We start from the raw sequence: 14,397 nt of genomic DNA, 5'->3' as shown, positions 1-14,397 counted from the left end.
TTGTACCACCATTTGGGAAACACTAAATAATCTAAATTTAACTTAAAGCGTTTTTGGACTAATTATTAATTAAACAAAATTTAAAATACTCAAAAAGCATGCTTTATTCACCTGTGTGTATATTTTATTTCCACTTTTACTTCAATGATTATGCATCTTTATTTATTTTTTTCCTCTCTGTCTATGCAAAGGATGTAAAAAAATATATATCACAAACCAAATTTTGTGATAAGGCATTACTGGCTTTCACAGTGTGTAAGCTCCATCAGGATTAACCATCCCTATCTTTGTTACTGACAAAAGAACAGTTTAATATGAAGGTGGAGCCAGATTGAGATCAGCTTGATGGTACCAAACATCCCTACTGACACAGAGAGAGATGCAATCATGGCTGTTTTGTTTTGTTTTTTTATACAGCTGGTGCAGAAGTCTAAGATGTGAATAATAGGTCCAATTTGAGATTGTTGTGAATTTTTCAAATAACTGACAAACACATCTTGGATGATTGTTCTCAGACAGGGGCCTCTGAGGAGGAATTGCCAAAACAACTCCCTTCTAGAAAATTGCAGTCCTGACAACACTCAAGAAGAGTGAACATCATTTTCTAATGAGCGGTCTTCTCAGGGGAGACATTGAGTTTCGTCTGTCACGCAGTCACAGACTGAGATTAGATTTAGATAAAGTTTGTAAGGTCTGGGACTCCTTATGACATGTCTTCTTAGTGAGAGCGAGTGAATCCCAGAGACTCCTCACTGGGAATCTGCTGTTGGACGGCACATTGGACTCATTTTTCAAAACTGCATGTTGGTCTGTCTGCGAGTTTTCAAGCCTTTTTGTGCCTGTCTTTCTTTGGTTTGGAGCTCAGCACCTAGCTTAAGATCTGCTTTCTCACTTTCCTTTTGTGCAAAGGGATTTCCCCAACTCCTTATTCTGAACCATAATGAAACTTAATTTCCTCTTTAAAATCAATCCATCTTCCTCCAGCACAGGACATTTATCACCGGATCAAACAGGAAGACACAATGAGAACTTTGAGCTTTGTTAAAAAAGAGAAAAACAACCCGCAAAAGTATTTTTTTTTCTAATTGGGTCGCTTGAGGGAAAGCGTGTCAGAGCTTAAATCCATCACGCTGATTGCTGACCTTGTCTGCGTGGAGCCACATGGCGGTGGTGCTGCATGGGGTGTGTTGGGGTTCTTGTGGTTTTGGATTCTGCACATGCTAGTTGGATCTCAGGAGGGAAGCCCTTGCGCAGCCGAGAGCTGCTCATTACTTTGGTTAGTCATCAGGCCCATTGTCTCCAGTGGGATGATGAATGAGCCTGTCTGCATGTGTAGTTCTGACAGACCCGTGGCACAGGGTTAAGCTGACACTGATCGTGGGGCGCAGGTTGAACAAGAAGCTACCACAGTTCAGAGAACCTGTGATGGGAGGACTTTCTGGGAATTCAAGCATAACTTTTAGTCAGTATAATGGACTCTTTTCTGGCAGCAGAGGTTGTTTGACTGCTTAACATCGAACTGCTCATTGGTTATCTGTGAATGAGCAGTTTGGTATTTTGATAAATGTTGAAAAAACCCATTACCCTTTACTTTATATTTACTTTATCACATTACTACTAAAAAAACTGCCAAAACAGGTCTAGATTATGTAATATGATTTGTGTAATATTCTGTAAGTGTTAGCTCATCTGGCAAAATTGCCAGATTACTTGTATAATCACAGTCCACATTGTACAAAGCCATCATTTTCCTTTAAGGTAGGCGAAGTTTGAATGAAAAATGGCCTAAATTAGTGGTAAGAACTATTTGCTAGCTTATCTAATAAACCTGGTAAGCTAAATACAGCTGTTTTGTAAATATATACCAGCAGAAGTGGTTTAAACTGGCAAAACTAGGCCACTTGCACTAGGTAGCTATTTTGGTTTAGCAACTCAAATTAAACTGGATGGCAATTTTGGTTCACTAGTGACGTCTTATAGTATTTTTAATACAGCTGAGCTAAAAAAGAAAATATGTAATGACACACATTTGTTATGCATAGCACCCGATAGATAGATAGATAGATAGATAGATAGATAGATAGATAGATAGATAGATAGATAGATAGATAGATAGATAGATAGATAGATAGATAGATAGATAGATAGATAGATCGATCGATCGATCGATCGATCGATCGATCGATCGATCAATCGATCGATCGATCAGTTTGGAGCTATACATAACTCTTTGTTCTCTTCCACAGTGTGGCTTTTGTCCTGGCTTCCTCCCCTCACTCTCACTGCAGATGGCCGCCCCTCCTCCTGGTTCTGCTGAAGGTTTTTTCCTGTTAAAAGGGAGTTTTTCTTTCCTAATGTTGCCAAGTGCTTGCTCACAGGGGGGTTGTCTGATCATTGGGGTTTTTTCTCTATTATTTCAGGGTCCTTACATTACCATATAAAGTGCCTTTAGGTAAGTGCTGCTGTGATTTGGTGCTATATAAATAAAACTGAATATAATTAAATTTTTCACCGTATCGCCTTTTGATTATTAGACCTTAAACTGGAAAACAGTGCCCTGTTCTTCTGGGTTTTATTCAGCTTATAGTTTATCCCTGAGTAGAGAACATGGCATAAACACCGTCGCTTGATGTTTTCTGTTTTCTCTTGACATTCAAAAGGGAGATCTTTTGGTTAAACTGAAAGCCTTTGAACTTGTGAAGATCATGTAACTTTGCCCCATCCCATTTGTTTCCCCTCCAACTGCGCCTACTCTAAGATTTCCTTTATGTTCTCTCTGACTACACTGTAAAATACAGCAGTCAAAGAAACACAGTTAAACTGAATGTTGTGGATGCACAGTGAACATCAGACTCGCACGCAGGTTTTGTGGATTTGGTTTTCTGTCAAGATACAAGGTGGTGCAGGAATGCGCAAATTACATTTAAACCTCTTCACATGTCCGCAGTTATTTTATTTTTTTACCATAAAGTTTGGCAAAGTACCACGATCTGCAGTCGTAAATTTGTCATGGTCAAATTTCCCCTCTGACTCCAGCTGGCACTGCTGCACCTACTTGCACCACTGTGCATGAGACAACCGGATATCTCCCAGAGAGCAAGAGGTTTCTGTGTGTGTGTGTGTGTGTGTGTGTGTGTGTGTGTGTGTGTGTGTGTGTGTGTGTGTGTGTGTGTGTGTGTGTGTGTGGACCTGTCATTCTTGTCTGAGTGATGCTGATGTGAGCTGAAGTGGCATGACTCTGGCTGGCTATGAGGGAGGTATGACACAGAGCCCAGACTGGATTGGGTTATGCTGTTTGTGTGTGTGAATGCGTGTGTTTGTGTGTGGCTTGGCAGACATGAGATGAAGGGATGCTCACACACTCGAACACAAACAGCCACATCCAGCATCGGTGAGCATGAATGGTCATTCAGCACCAGCCAGCAGTATGAAAACAAGTCAAGGGGAGGAAAAGGGGGAGGATGAAGGATGGGGTCTCACGCCAAAAAAAACATGGTGGGCTCGTCTGTCCTCCTCCCCGTGTCCTGATGAGCACCCCAGGCAAATATTCTGTGAATGAGAGCATATTTGTGCGAGCTACACTTCAATTTCACCCTGCACAGAAGAAAGAGGAGGAGGTGGCGGAGAGGTGATTCATCGATGATGTCATACAAATGAAAAATGTTAAATGAGTCTCGGTGTGCAATAGAGGATGTGAATTTTGGCTTGCTTATTCATCTGGTAGTTATATTGCTGTACAATTATTACTTACAATATTGCTGAAAAACCTCCAAAGGCCCTTACAATGCACAGGTACATGCAAAACATTAAGGTGGCGATTATTCGAGGTCTTTCAGAGTGCTAGATAAAAGGACTGATACTGCTCTCTGTCTGCAAGCTAAAGCTGTTAGCATAATTTAGCAAGAAGATTGAAAAGAGGACAAGCTAGCCTAGCACTATTCTAAGGCTATTTAACGTATGGATAAAATGCAGACTTTGAACATGATTACATTTATACTACAGGGTATATGTAGAAGGGTATACTAAGTTAGTGCAATCCACATTTATGGATTAAGAAGGTAAATGGTCAGGACAGAAAGAAAAATAACCCACATGCTTGTAAAAAAGAAACAGAATATGCTATACTATAGTGTATAAAAGTTTAGCTGAACCACCTGCACATGTAGAACTGGATTTTTGTCAGACATGTTGAGTGACATGTCTTGGGTACCCTTAACAAATGAAGTTGGACATTTCTGCATCTCTGTTTTTACACAAATAAATTAAAAGACATATAAATTCATACTTATTGGACTTCATATAGGCTGACAGGCACAGTTTGTCAGGTTTGACAAGATGAGCTGTTACCTCACACATAACCTTTATGCTTAGCTAGGCCAGTCTAGGCTTTAGGCTAATCTAGGCTTTAGGCTTCATATTGAGTGCATAGATGTTCAACATGTTTCAGTTTAGCACAACATGATTTTTTTATTTAAACGGAAGCTATCCTTACAGACTGAAGAACTCTCCAGAGTGAACCCTACTGCTCACCCTGTGATAGGCTTTAGCCCCTATGACTCTGAACTAGCTACCTTCACCATGCATGTTAGTTCCCTTTCACGCACTTTTGTTGCAAAAAGGTTTTCATTCATGTTCCTGAAAAACACAAGCATGTTCAAGGAACCACTCTATCGATGTTAAACTAGGATCTGTGTTCTAAAATAACTGTTAGTGAGAAAGCCAATTAGCCTTTTTCCTAAAAAACTCAAGCTATTCCTCTGTTTAGCCAAAACCACAACTACAAAGAATGGAAATTACATTTTGGACATTTATTCCACTGCTTTATTCATATATCAAGTACAAATAAGTCCTTGTGGAATATAGAGTGTCAACCCATTTAATATTTCTGCTTCAACACCTAATTATTAGCGGCCTTACTGCTAATATGGATGGCGTGTGTGGGACACTGGGCCTTTGACGTCTGGCAGCAAATCCACAATAACGAGGCGACTTTATAATCACTGAGAATTTATGCTCATTGGATAGAACAGTTTGAAATACAGAAAATGACGAGGTATGTCTTCTCTAAGATTTTCTTAATTCTCCTATGGCAGTAAAGTGTTGAATGAGGGTTCTTACAGACTTTGCTGGAGGTGTCTCAAATACTGGCGGGGGTTTAAATTACCTTTAAACATGTGGCTAATGACTGTGCTGAAGCAGTCCTGGCTCAGTGCACAGGCATCAATATAGAGCTTAAAGTTTCATAGTCAAAAACTGTCAAAACATCAACTGTAAATTCTCCTCAGAAGAAATGACTCACTTTCTGTGTTCAGCGTTCACCAGAAATAAAAAGAGGAGCACAATGAGCACCTTGTATTCAGTGTAAGAAGGCACAAATCATGACGTGAAAGACAGCAGATAGAGAAAGATTCTGTAATAACACAGGTGAGTATTAAACACAATTTACTGAGCTTCTATGACAGTGTGGAGTTTTCTCTCTTTGTATTATTGTACCTGAAAGGACCATGAGTTGACAAAAGCATAAAGTTAAATAGAATATCAGTTATGTAGTAGCTCATCCAGCTCACAATACATAAAATGTGTAGTACAGAAAGAAAGAAGGCTTTTTTGTCATGCACAGGGTACATCGCCCGTAGAAACCATGGCCATAAAAGGAAAGGAAGGAAAATATGTCATATGGCTGTCACTATTGGTCACAAAGATAATGCTTCTAGTGATTGATGTGGTCACTACTAAATTGCCAGAGTCACGTATTTTGCATGGAAGATGCAAACTACTCTGCAAACAGTTGCCTTTTAATCTCCAAGCTGTAGTAAAACTTGATAAAAGTGCAACGCAAACAGGAAACAGAGAACATTTGCGTCAAAGTAAAAGTTATGCCTTTTAAAAAGTGTTGGTTCCAGCAGTGAGGCACAATTTTTACTTTGAAGGTAAACAAGAGTTTCCACATATAAACTAAAAGGACTGGTGCTTGTATAAAATCTGCTCTATTGCAAGGAGGTTTACTGGTGCAGCATTGTACACCTCTTTACAACCTGGCAGATGCAGAACACTTTTCCCAAGCAACCGGTTATCAAAGTGTCAATTGCTGATCTCTTGGCCTGGGATCAGGGCTTTATCGATCAATTTTACAGCAATTGCTAGAAACCCCGAGAAACCACTTGCATCTGGTTGTAGACTTTTCCCCTAGTGCTTCTCTAGTGTATAGTCATCAATTGTTCTGCAGGCTGTAGGCATGTTCTGTAGTATGTGGCAATTGATATTTCAAGTATTATATGATTTTGTATTTTATGAAGTTTTTTCTTTATCATTTGTGTAGGAAAAATGTATCAACATTGACAATCTTATGTAAATCATATCACAGCCCTGTTTTTGGGCAGCCTTAACCGAGTTTAAGACATTATTTATACCAAAAAGAAATCATCTGACACTGACCCTGAGCAGGGTTTATATGAAAACCCATTATTAGGTTATCATTGTGTGCAAGTTTCACTGAAATCTGATCAGCACTGAAGGAGGGGTAGTGACAAGTGACTGGAGTAGTGAATTTTGGGCAGGTGAATGATGGTGCCTGTCCATGGTGCAAACTCGTCGGTTCTTTGGCCAGGTGAAAGAAAACTGATGACACTGCTGGAGTTTGTGAAAAAATATTGGACGATAAATGACTATCGACCAGATCCCTGAGCCAATGATCATGACGCATGAAATAAATAAACACCATTATCCTAAAGCAAGAATTTTCTAGATATATTGTTATCAGAATAGGGAAAGTTTCCGCTGTAGAATAAAGTGTTATTATGAAGTTCCATTAACTTAAAAAAACAAAAACCAACCAACTCTTTTCCATTTTTGGAAATGGGTTATATTTTATATTATTCATTAATCTAAGTTAAAAGCAGCAGCCAGGAGCATCTGACAAGTTTTAGCAAAAAGGGATTTATTCCCACCAATCACATCCCCCAAAAAGCAAACCTCAGGCAAACCTTTAGATGGCCTTGTAAGAAGTTCAACAGGCAACCTCACGGTGAGAAAACACGTAAAGGTTGGGGCCACCCAAAAACCACCTGATGGAAAACAGCCCTTGAACGACCAAGACTATGAGGCCAAAAGTCGGAAACGACTGTAGTCATTTTTCAAAGAAACCACAGGTCCGCTGTTTCTTTCTAACAGATTAAATGTGAATGGTGGTCTCGAATATCAGCAGCATGCACTTTGTGCCCCCATTCATCTTAACTGATCTGCTTCTTCATCAGTTTTGTGGCACTGTAACAACTTCCAGATAATACCAGGGCTACAAATCCCAGAGGGGGCAGATAGTAATCCAGCCAAGGCAAAAAAAAAAAATTTCACCTTAAGGGTTTTGATAAGTGTTTGGTCAAATTATTAATGTTTTTACCTTTTTTTTCTGATGAGGACAAACACAACTGTGCTGATCGTTTTCACAGTCACATATGCCTACTTTGAAATGGGGCACAAAAACCACAACACCACAAAAAGAAGACTCACAAGAGCAATGTTACTTTTCCAAACCCTATTATAACCAATTAGACTGCCCCACGCTGAGTGATAACATCTTTTGATTACTCTCTGGGAGGAGGCTGATACTATCTGGCTCTTTCCTTGAAGCAGCACGACCTTTTAACACGCCACTGTTTTACTGAAGGGGATCCCAGTCCCAGCAGAGTCCTTTATCTCTGATGTAGGACACAGTGGTGTCAAAGAGTGCCTTGTGATCCCTCTCAAGGACCAGCAGGAGGTATTTTAATGGATGTCTGACCCGTGGTGGTGAGAGCACGTCTCTTACAGGGAAACCATTGTGCTACAGCAGAAACACACAAAGCAGCTCTCCTTTTTTTCTGCTACTCGCTGCCTAAAAGAAACTGTCAGGCAACAAAATGACACGTGTTTCACCTTGAGACTCGGCCATCAGTCAGTGAAGCTCCTGTCTGAACACTCATCATGGTTCAGCTTTTCTAAGCTTGGAAGATCTAGCTTTAGTAATAAAGCTTCCAGAGGTATAAAAATAACATTTTTCTGATCACCCAGGGCTAACTGACTGCAGCTGAAGCGAACATATACCCACATAGCAAAATTGGTATGGCCTGGATCTGGCCCACACAATGTGCTTACACATGGCCACATACCGCAAAGAATGAAGGCCCTTTGGTGGCCCAGACCTGGTGTGCCAGAGGTGGCCCACACATGGACCAGACACAAGGCCAGTTGCAGACACGCTAGTGGTCCTGTGCTGGCCCATGTGTGGATTACCTCTGGCAAACCTGATCTGGGCCACAGAAGGGCCGTCATTCTTTGCAGTATGTGGGCCATGTGTAAGTGGTGTGCAGCCACGGCCCAGTTGTAGACACACTGCTGGCCCTGTGCTGGCCCCAGATGTCAGCCTAATGTGTACCTTAGTCAAGCCATGCAATAACAACATGTGCCAAAACATGCAAAACAGTGCAAAAGTTACATGACAAAACTCTGTTCAGACAGTGAATGGACTAATTCTTATATAGCACTTTTCTACTCTCCCGGATTACTCAAAGTGCTCTATACAACATGCCACATTCTCCCAACCAAAAACTTTCTCTTAACTGAGTGCTTCCTAACTACATACACACTCTTGACAAATGTGACTGAAGGATCCAGGGATCGAACCACTAACCTTCTGAGCAATAGGTGACCTGCTCTACCTCCTGAGCTACAGCCACCCACTGGCAAAGATGAGCAAACCGTTACTAGGTTTTGGAAGTGTACACTCACAAACCTGTCAAACCTGCATTTGAAACGTTGGCTACCACAGCAGTATAGTATTGCAAATGGCATTTGGGTCTTCTAACTAAAATAGAAAAATAGGAACATAAATAGCGCCATCATTGCCAGACCTGGCCCACATCTGGTTGACATACACCCTGCCACGACACCAGTCCGTCAGAAAGTGCCAGCAGGGAAGACCTGTTTTCTATGGGCCTGGGCCACATACACCAAACCACAATCGGGCCAGATATGGCATGCCATTGCATAGACAGTGCCATTTATGCCAGGCCTGACCCATATCTGGATGACATACGTCTTATCATGCCAGAAGTCAGCCAGCAGATCCGGCTTGAAACCAGATCTGGGCCAGACCTGTTTGCTATGTGGGTAAACACTAAGACAGTAGTAATATCTAATTCTGTGTTACAAGATTGTTGTTTCAAATATGTGTTTTTCATGGTTGAACAAGCAACCTGCAGTATATTAGCAACAGTGCAAGTGTTGTTTTAAAATGCAGTTTTGCTAGGATAGCTCCAACACAAGTCTTCTAGGGCACTTTATATAGTAAGGTCGAGTCCCTACAGTATTAAACAGGAAAACTCCAATACCTCTCTTTGTGAAAGCACTTGGCACCTTCTCCCTTTCGACAGATAGAAATCTGCAGCAGATCCACAGTCTTGAGGGGTGATCATCTGCCTCAAGCAGTTGTTGTTTGAAGCAAGCAAAAATCCCAAGAGGTCTTGGGGTTTTGACCCTTTTCAAGACTTTTTACCTTTTCTGTGCTGTAATGGTGGAGTCATCCAAGAAATTCCTTCAGGCAAACTTCAAAGGGAAGGAGAAATGAAGAAGGTGTTGTTGCAGCATCTTTTATTGCCTCTCCTTTGTTTGAGTATAAACTGCTTGCAAAATGGGTGATGGCTTGCAGATAGTTAGAGTACAGAAGTTAATTACATGGTCATTATTGAATTGTAATAATGGGCAATGTTTAAAGAGTGACATGGACGATATATGAATATGTTGGGATGACTTGTAAGCCAGGATCAGTGTGCGTTTGGCTTGACTGTAGAGTGCAGATGAAAACATGGACATGTATTCACGGTCTGCGCAATACAGCTGAAGGAAGTGCCTTAAAGCTGCATTCTCGCTAATGACCACCAGACCTCTAATTGCAGAAAAAGTCCAGGTTTATTTAAATCTCTGACAAAACATCCCTGCTTCTCGGTTTATTTATGACCACAGTAAACATTTTCCTGATGAGTTTATAGTTTTGATCACTAGTTCTAAGTCCCACTTAATACAGCATGATGATCATTTTTGTAAACTATTGTTTGATGGGGGTATTTTGCTTTCTTCGGTTTGTCAGTCAGATTGAGGCTGATGATGTCAGTTGTTTTTTTCAAGTTAAAGCATCAGAACTTGAGAAATCTGTCTGATGTCACAGTAACAACATGTATATGTTTTATTTACATTTTAAAGGCTTAACCAGTCCTAATGGTGACACCACAAAAGGTGTAGACCTGCAGTATACTGGTAATTAGTCCAGGGTGTGCATCACCTTTTGCCCTGTCACAGGTGGGATAGGTTCCTGATTTGGTTAAGTGGTAAAGAAAATTGATGGATGGATGAGTTTTAGTTGGATTTTCAAAGTAGTCTTCCAGTGCAGCATGATAAAACAAAATTATTATTATACTCCATCATAATTATTTTTTAAACGCCCTCATAAAACTCTCAGTGATAGCGCAGAATGGTGTTCAGCATGTAGTCCTTAGTGTTGATGCATTTTCTGTCAGAGGTCACTGTCTTAAGAAGTTTTGGATTGTGAAGCCTGTCAGTGCTCATGAGCACTTCACATAATGGGCTGCATGGCTCTCGTTGGCTGCGCGCTCTGAGGCGTCACCATCTGTCATCCTGCAGCAGCAGCGTCTGCGCGGATTTCCTCCCATTGTAGAAACAGCTGTAGACCATGAACCGTGGAGTTCGGATCTGACACGGATAACCTGGGCATTGATTTGAAGTCTGGGTGGGCAGCAAACTGGCAGGACCAGAAAGAGATTTTTACAAAAAAAAAAAAACCAACTAAAAATTAATTAATTATTAAAAATAGACAAATAAAAAATTTTATTGATTGAAGATAATTTTAATAGAATCTGCTTCCACATCAGCTACGATGGAGAACCGGATTTTTTACACCCTGTGTTTACTGGCGGTCCTGGAGTCCAGCTGGAGTTACTTTCAATCTGAAGGTCTGGAAAGAGCCGTGCGTCAAGGTGCCGAAGTCTCTGCAGAGCAGCGCGTCTTTGCGCAAGAAAGCGCGAACCGGGACATGGTCACCATCAACATGTTCAAAGTGTACGAGAAATACAGTAAAGAGCCGCAGAGCCAGAAGGAAGGAAACACCGTGAGAAGTTTTAAAGCTCTTCCGAGTGAGTGACAACACCTATATTTGTTTAAATTCACCGATAAATATGTCAGAGCAGAGCCGCGCGTGGTTTTGTTTAACAAGATTTGCATGTGTAAAACTACAAAGTAAATATTCAGTTATACATTTTTATTGGATGACGTTAATTATTTGGTAAACATGTTAAAATGTTTTAGCACAAATTGAAGCAGGTTTGTTGTTGCTGATATCATAATTACTGTAGTCGAACACTAAGTCAGCGTATTAATGCAATTGGTCGATTTGCAAAAAAGGGGGGAAATTACAGAAGCAACAAAACTAATAATGTGTGGATCTGGATACCAACATGTATGTATTTATCTTTATAAAAGTGCAGTTCTCTCACTGTACGGTTAATTTCATTTTTGTTTCACCAAATATTAACTTAAAAAAAATACAGGAGGAAAAAAATGTCCAAATTAAACTTTAGTAGATAAGATAAGAGACTAAAAGATCTGAATTACTTTTAATCTTTCAAATTTTAACTTTTCATTTCTTTATCCTTAGCATCCTCAGCACAGGTGTTTTGTCAATCGCCCAGCAGACCTCGATTCCCTTTGTGCCAAACGTCTTCACCTCTGTCTATGCTGTGATTTACTGAACTGAGAAAACTTTATGTCTCAAACACTGTTGTTTCCCCAGTAGCTGTAACAGCCTAGGTGTCAGACAAGAGCCCATTATCACACTCAGACACCGCATAAAGCCTCAGAGGAGCTCTTTCTGCTATAAGCATTTCCATATGTCAATGATAGACCTGCTGGTCCGACCCAATGTTTGTCTTTCAGGCTGCGGTGGAAGTGCAGGAGACAAGATTTGAACTTCAATAGTGTAGCTTTCGAGGGTGAGGTTTTTTGGTCATGCACGAGGCAGGCATTTAACCGTGCCGTGCTTAATGTTTTCCATGCTGCTGGTGCTGCTGCTTATGTCCATCAGATGTGTTGAGCAACATTTTGCGAGTGATATATTGACATTGTTACTGAGTTGAATCAAACGTGCCAGCGTGACATGATAAAGGAGTTGCAAAGAAGAGAAGGGGAAAGGGTCAAGGCAGCAGTGCGATCACTTCACTCGTCTTTATTGTTCATTTCAGAGAGAGGTGCTCCCTCAGGGCTGTAGCATCTGTTCAGCAAAAGATCTGTATAGCTGAGCTCATCACATCACTGTTTATGTGTGTATTTCCTGTATTCGGATCATAAAAAGCACTGTGCGCGGGATGAAAATGTTTTTCTCTCAGACATTTTGTAACCTGAAGAACTTTTTCTTGCCAAGCTTTTCATTTGTCTCCTGATTCCTTTTCATATTCCCCAGGAGTCTCACAGGGCAGAGACATGTTCCAGTTCAACCTGTCCTCAATCCAAAACGCCGAGCTCATCCTCTCCGCCTCTTTTCACTTCCTCTACAAGAGGCCCCGCCACCACCAGAGACCGGCGTGGCGTTTCCGAACGCCTCGCCACCCGTCTGGAGGCATCCAGCATCCCGATCCTGCTCATTCGCGGCTCCTCTTCTATGGGTCGTCCCTAAACTCGGCTTTTCTGACGCCTCTGGGAAACGTAACTCTGTCTCCTTTCAAGAAAAGCTCTTGGCAAACGCAGGACGTAACTGCAGTGCTGAAACATGCCAGAGATGTCAAAGAGCTTGTGGTCATGGTGGAGTTTGATATGGGATTTGGGGGGGCTCGGGTACAGCAGAGGAGCCCTCATGGCCAAGAACGCCTCTCACCAGCCAACCTGCCGTATATCTTGGTGTATGCCGACGATCGAGCTATAGATGAACCAAACAGCGTGGCCATGTCACTACAGAGGTATGGGCCTTTTCCAGCAGGGGATGACTCATCCGCCTCAACGTCAGCCTCGAGGATTCGGAGGGAGCTTCATCTACAGATCCAAACCAACGACATACCGGAGGCGCACTTCAATAACCTGAAGAACCACGAACTGTGGCAGAGCACATATTTCCCAGCAAAAGCAAAAACTGTGGTCAAAACGGGAAGAAAGCATGGCCTGGTAAGCAGCGAGGGCCTGAGCAAGCCACAAGTGCTGAGCTTTGATGAGAGGACGATGAAGAAGGCCAGGAGGAGACAGTGGAGTGAGCCCAGGGTTTGCTCCAGGCGCTACCTCAGGGTAGACTTTGCAGACATCGGCTGGAGCGAGTGGGTGTTGGCACCAAAGGCTTTTGATGCCTACTACTGCGCTGGGACCTGTGGATTCCCCATACCTAAAGTAAGACATGAAAACCTTCTTATTGTCACTCCAACCATTAGCTGATTTTTTTTAATTCAGTCAGTAGAATACTTCATTATTTTACCAAATCCACAAGTAGAAAAACTATTAAAACTATTATAAAAACATGACTTTATTTTAAGGGTTAGGAAAGTTCTCTTGTTATTTTACTAATAATCAGTCCTTTACAACTCCTTACTTCCTCAGGTGGCACGTCCTTCCAATCACGCCACTATCCAGAGCATTGTCAGAGCTGTGGGAATTGTCCCTGGTGTGCCTGAGCCATGTTGTGTTCCAGACAAAATGAGCCCCCTCAGCGTCCTTTACCTGGATCCAAGCAGGAACATGGTGCTAAAGGTTTACCCAAACATGTCTGTGGATACATGCGCCTGCCGGTAGGGCCACTGCATGAGCCGCTGGAAACTGTGATCAATGAAGATAGGAGACAATGAATACAAAGAAAGTGTAGCTTCAGCGCCTAACAGGAAGCTCGTGTCAGATGGAAGAACAGTTGTAGAGAGAAACAGTGAGAATAACTGATACATACAGAATTTTCTTCCGAGATCATGGCCTTGTTTCGTGTCTGCCAGGATTGGACATTGCCTTAAGTATTTTTCTGCTTGTCTAACAGTGTTCATAGATGCCTTTCATCCAAGTTTATTTTCTGAAAATGCTTGGGTGCCCTTAAAGAAACACGTGTTTGTATTACTTTTAATCTACAAGTTCCTGCAAGTAGATCAAGTTCCCACTGATCCTTAAAAAGCTTTTTTATTTATTTATTTGGAGCAGTTTATCAAGTTTTTTCTCTGTTTCAGTTTTTAGAAGGATGTTGTTTTACCATCACCTTGGACTCAGACTTAACTGGACTTGGTTTGGGAATCTGCTCAGACTCCTCAAAAGAGCTCAAAAAAGGCTAATCAAATGTTCTGAACTGTGGTCAAACTGATAAGAAGAACTTTGGACACAGATGCTACATGGCAGCAT

The 14,397-nt window shown here is 41.5% G+C and overlaps 1 protein-coding gene across 1 annotated transcript; it reads left to right on the top strand.

Moving 5' to 3' along the window:
- The first annotated feature begins 10,903 nt into the window (after positions 1–10,903).
- gdf10b (growth differentiation factor 10b) lies at positions 10,904–13,812 on the top strand. The gene is made up of 3 exons (XM_085360459.1): positions 10,904–11,180; positions 12,503–13,413; positions 13,621–13,812. The coding sequence occupies exons 1-3, from the start codon at positions 10,925–10,927 to the stop codon at positions 13,810–13,812; spliced, it is 1,359 nt and encodes a 452-aa protein (XP_085216585.1). The 5' UTR covers positions 10,904–10,924.
- Positions 13,813–14,397: the final 585 nt, after the last annotated feature.

This window comes from Diplotaxodon limnothrissa, linkage group LG8 (assembly GCF_057381915.1).
Source record: "Diplotaxodon limnothrissa isolate DT_005_m linkage group LG8, D_limnothrissa_male_GT1.1, whole genome shotgun sequence".
In the NCBI taxonomy this organism is placed as follows: domain Eukaryota; kingdom Metazoa; phylum Chordata; class Actinopteri; order Cichliformes; family Cichlidae; genus Diplotaxodon; species Diplotaxodon limnothrissa.
Note: the sequence above shows the minus strand (reverse complement) of the source record. Positions and strands in the feature narration are given on the sequence as shown.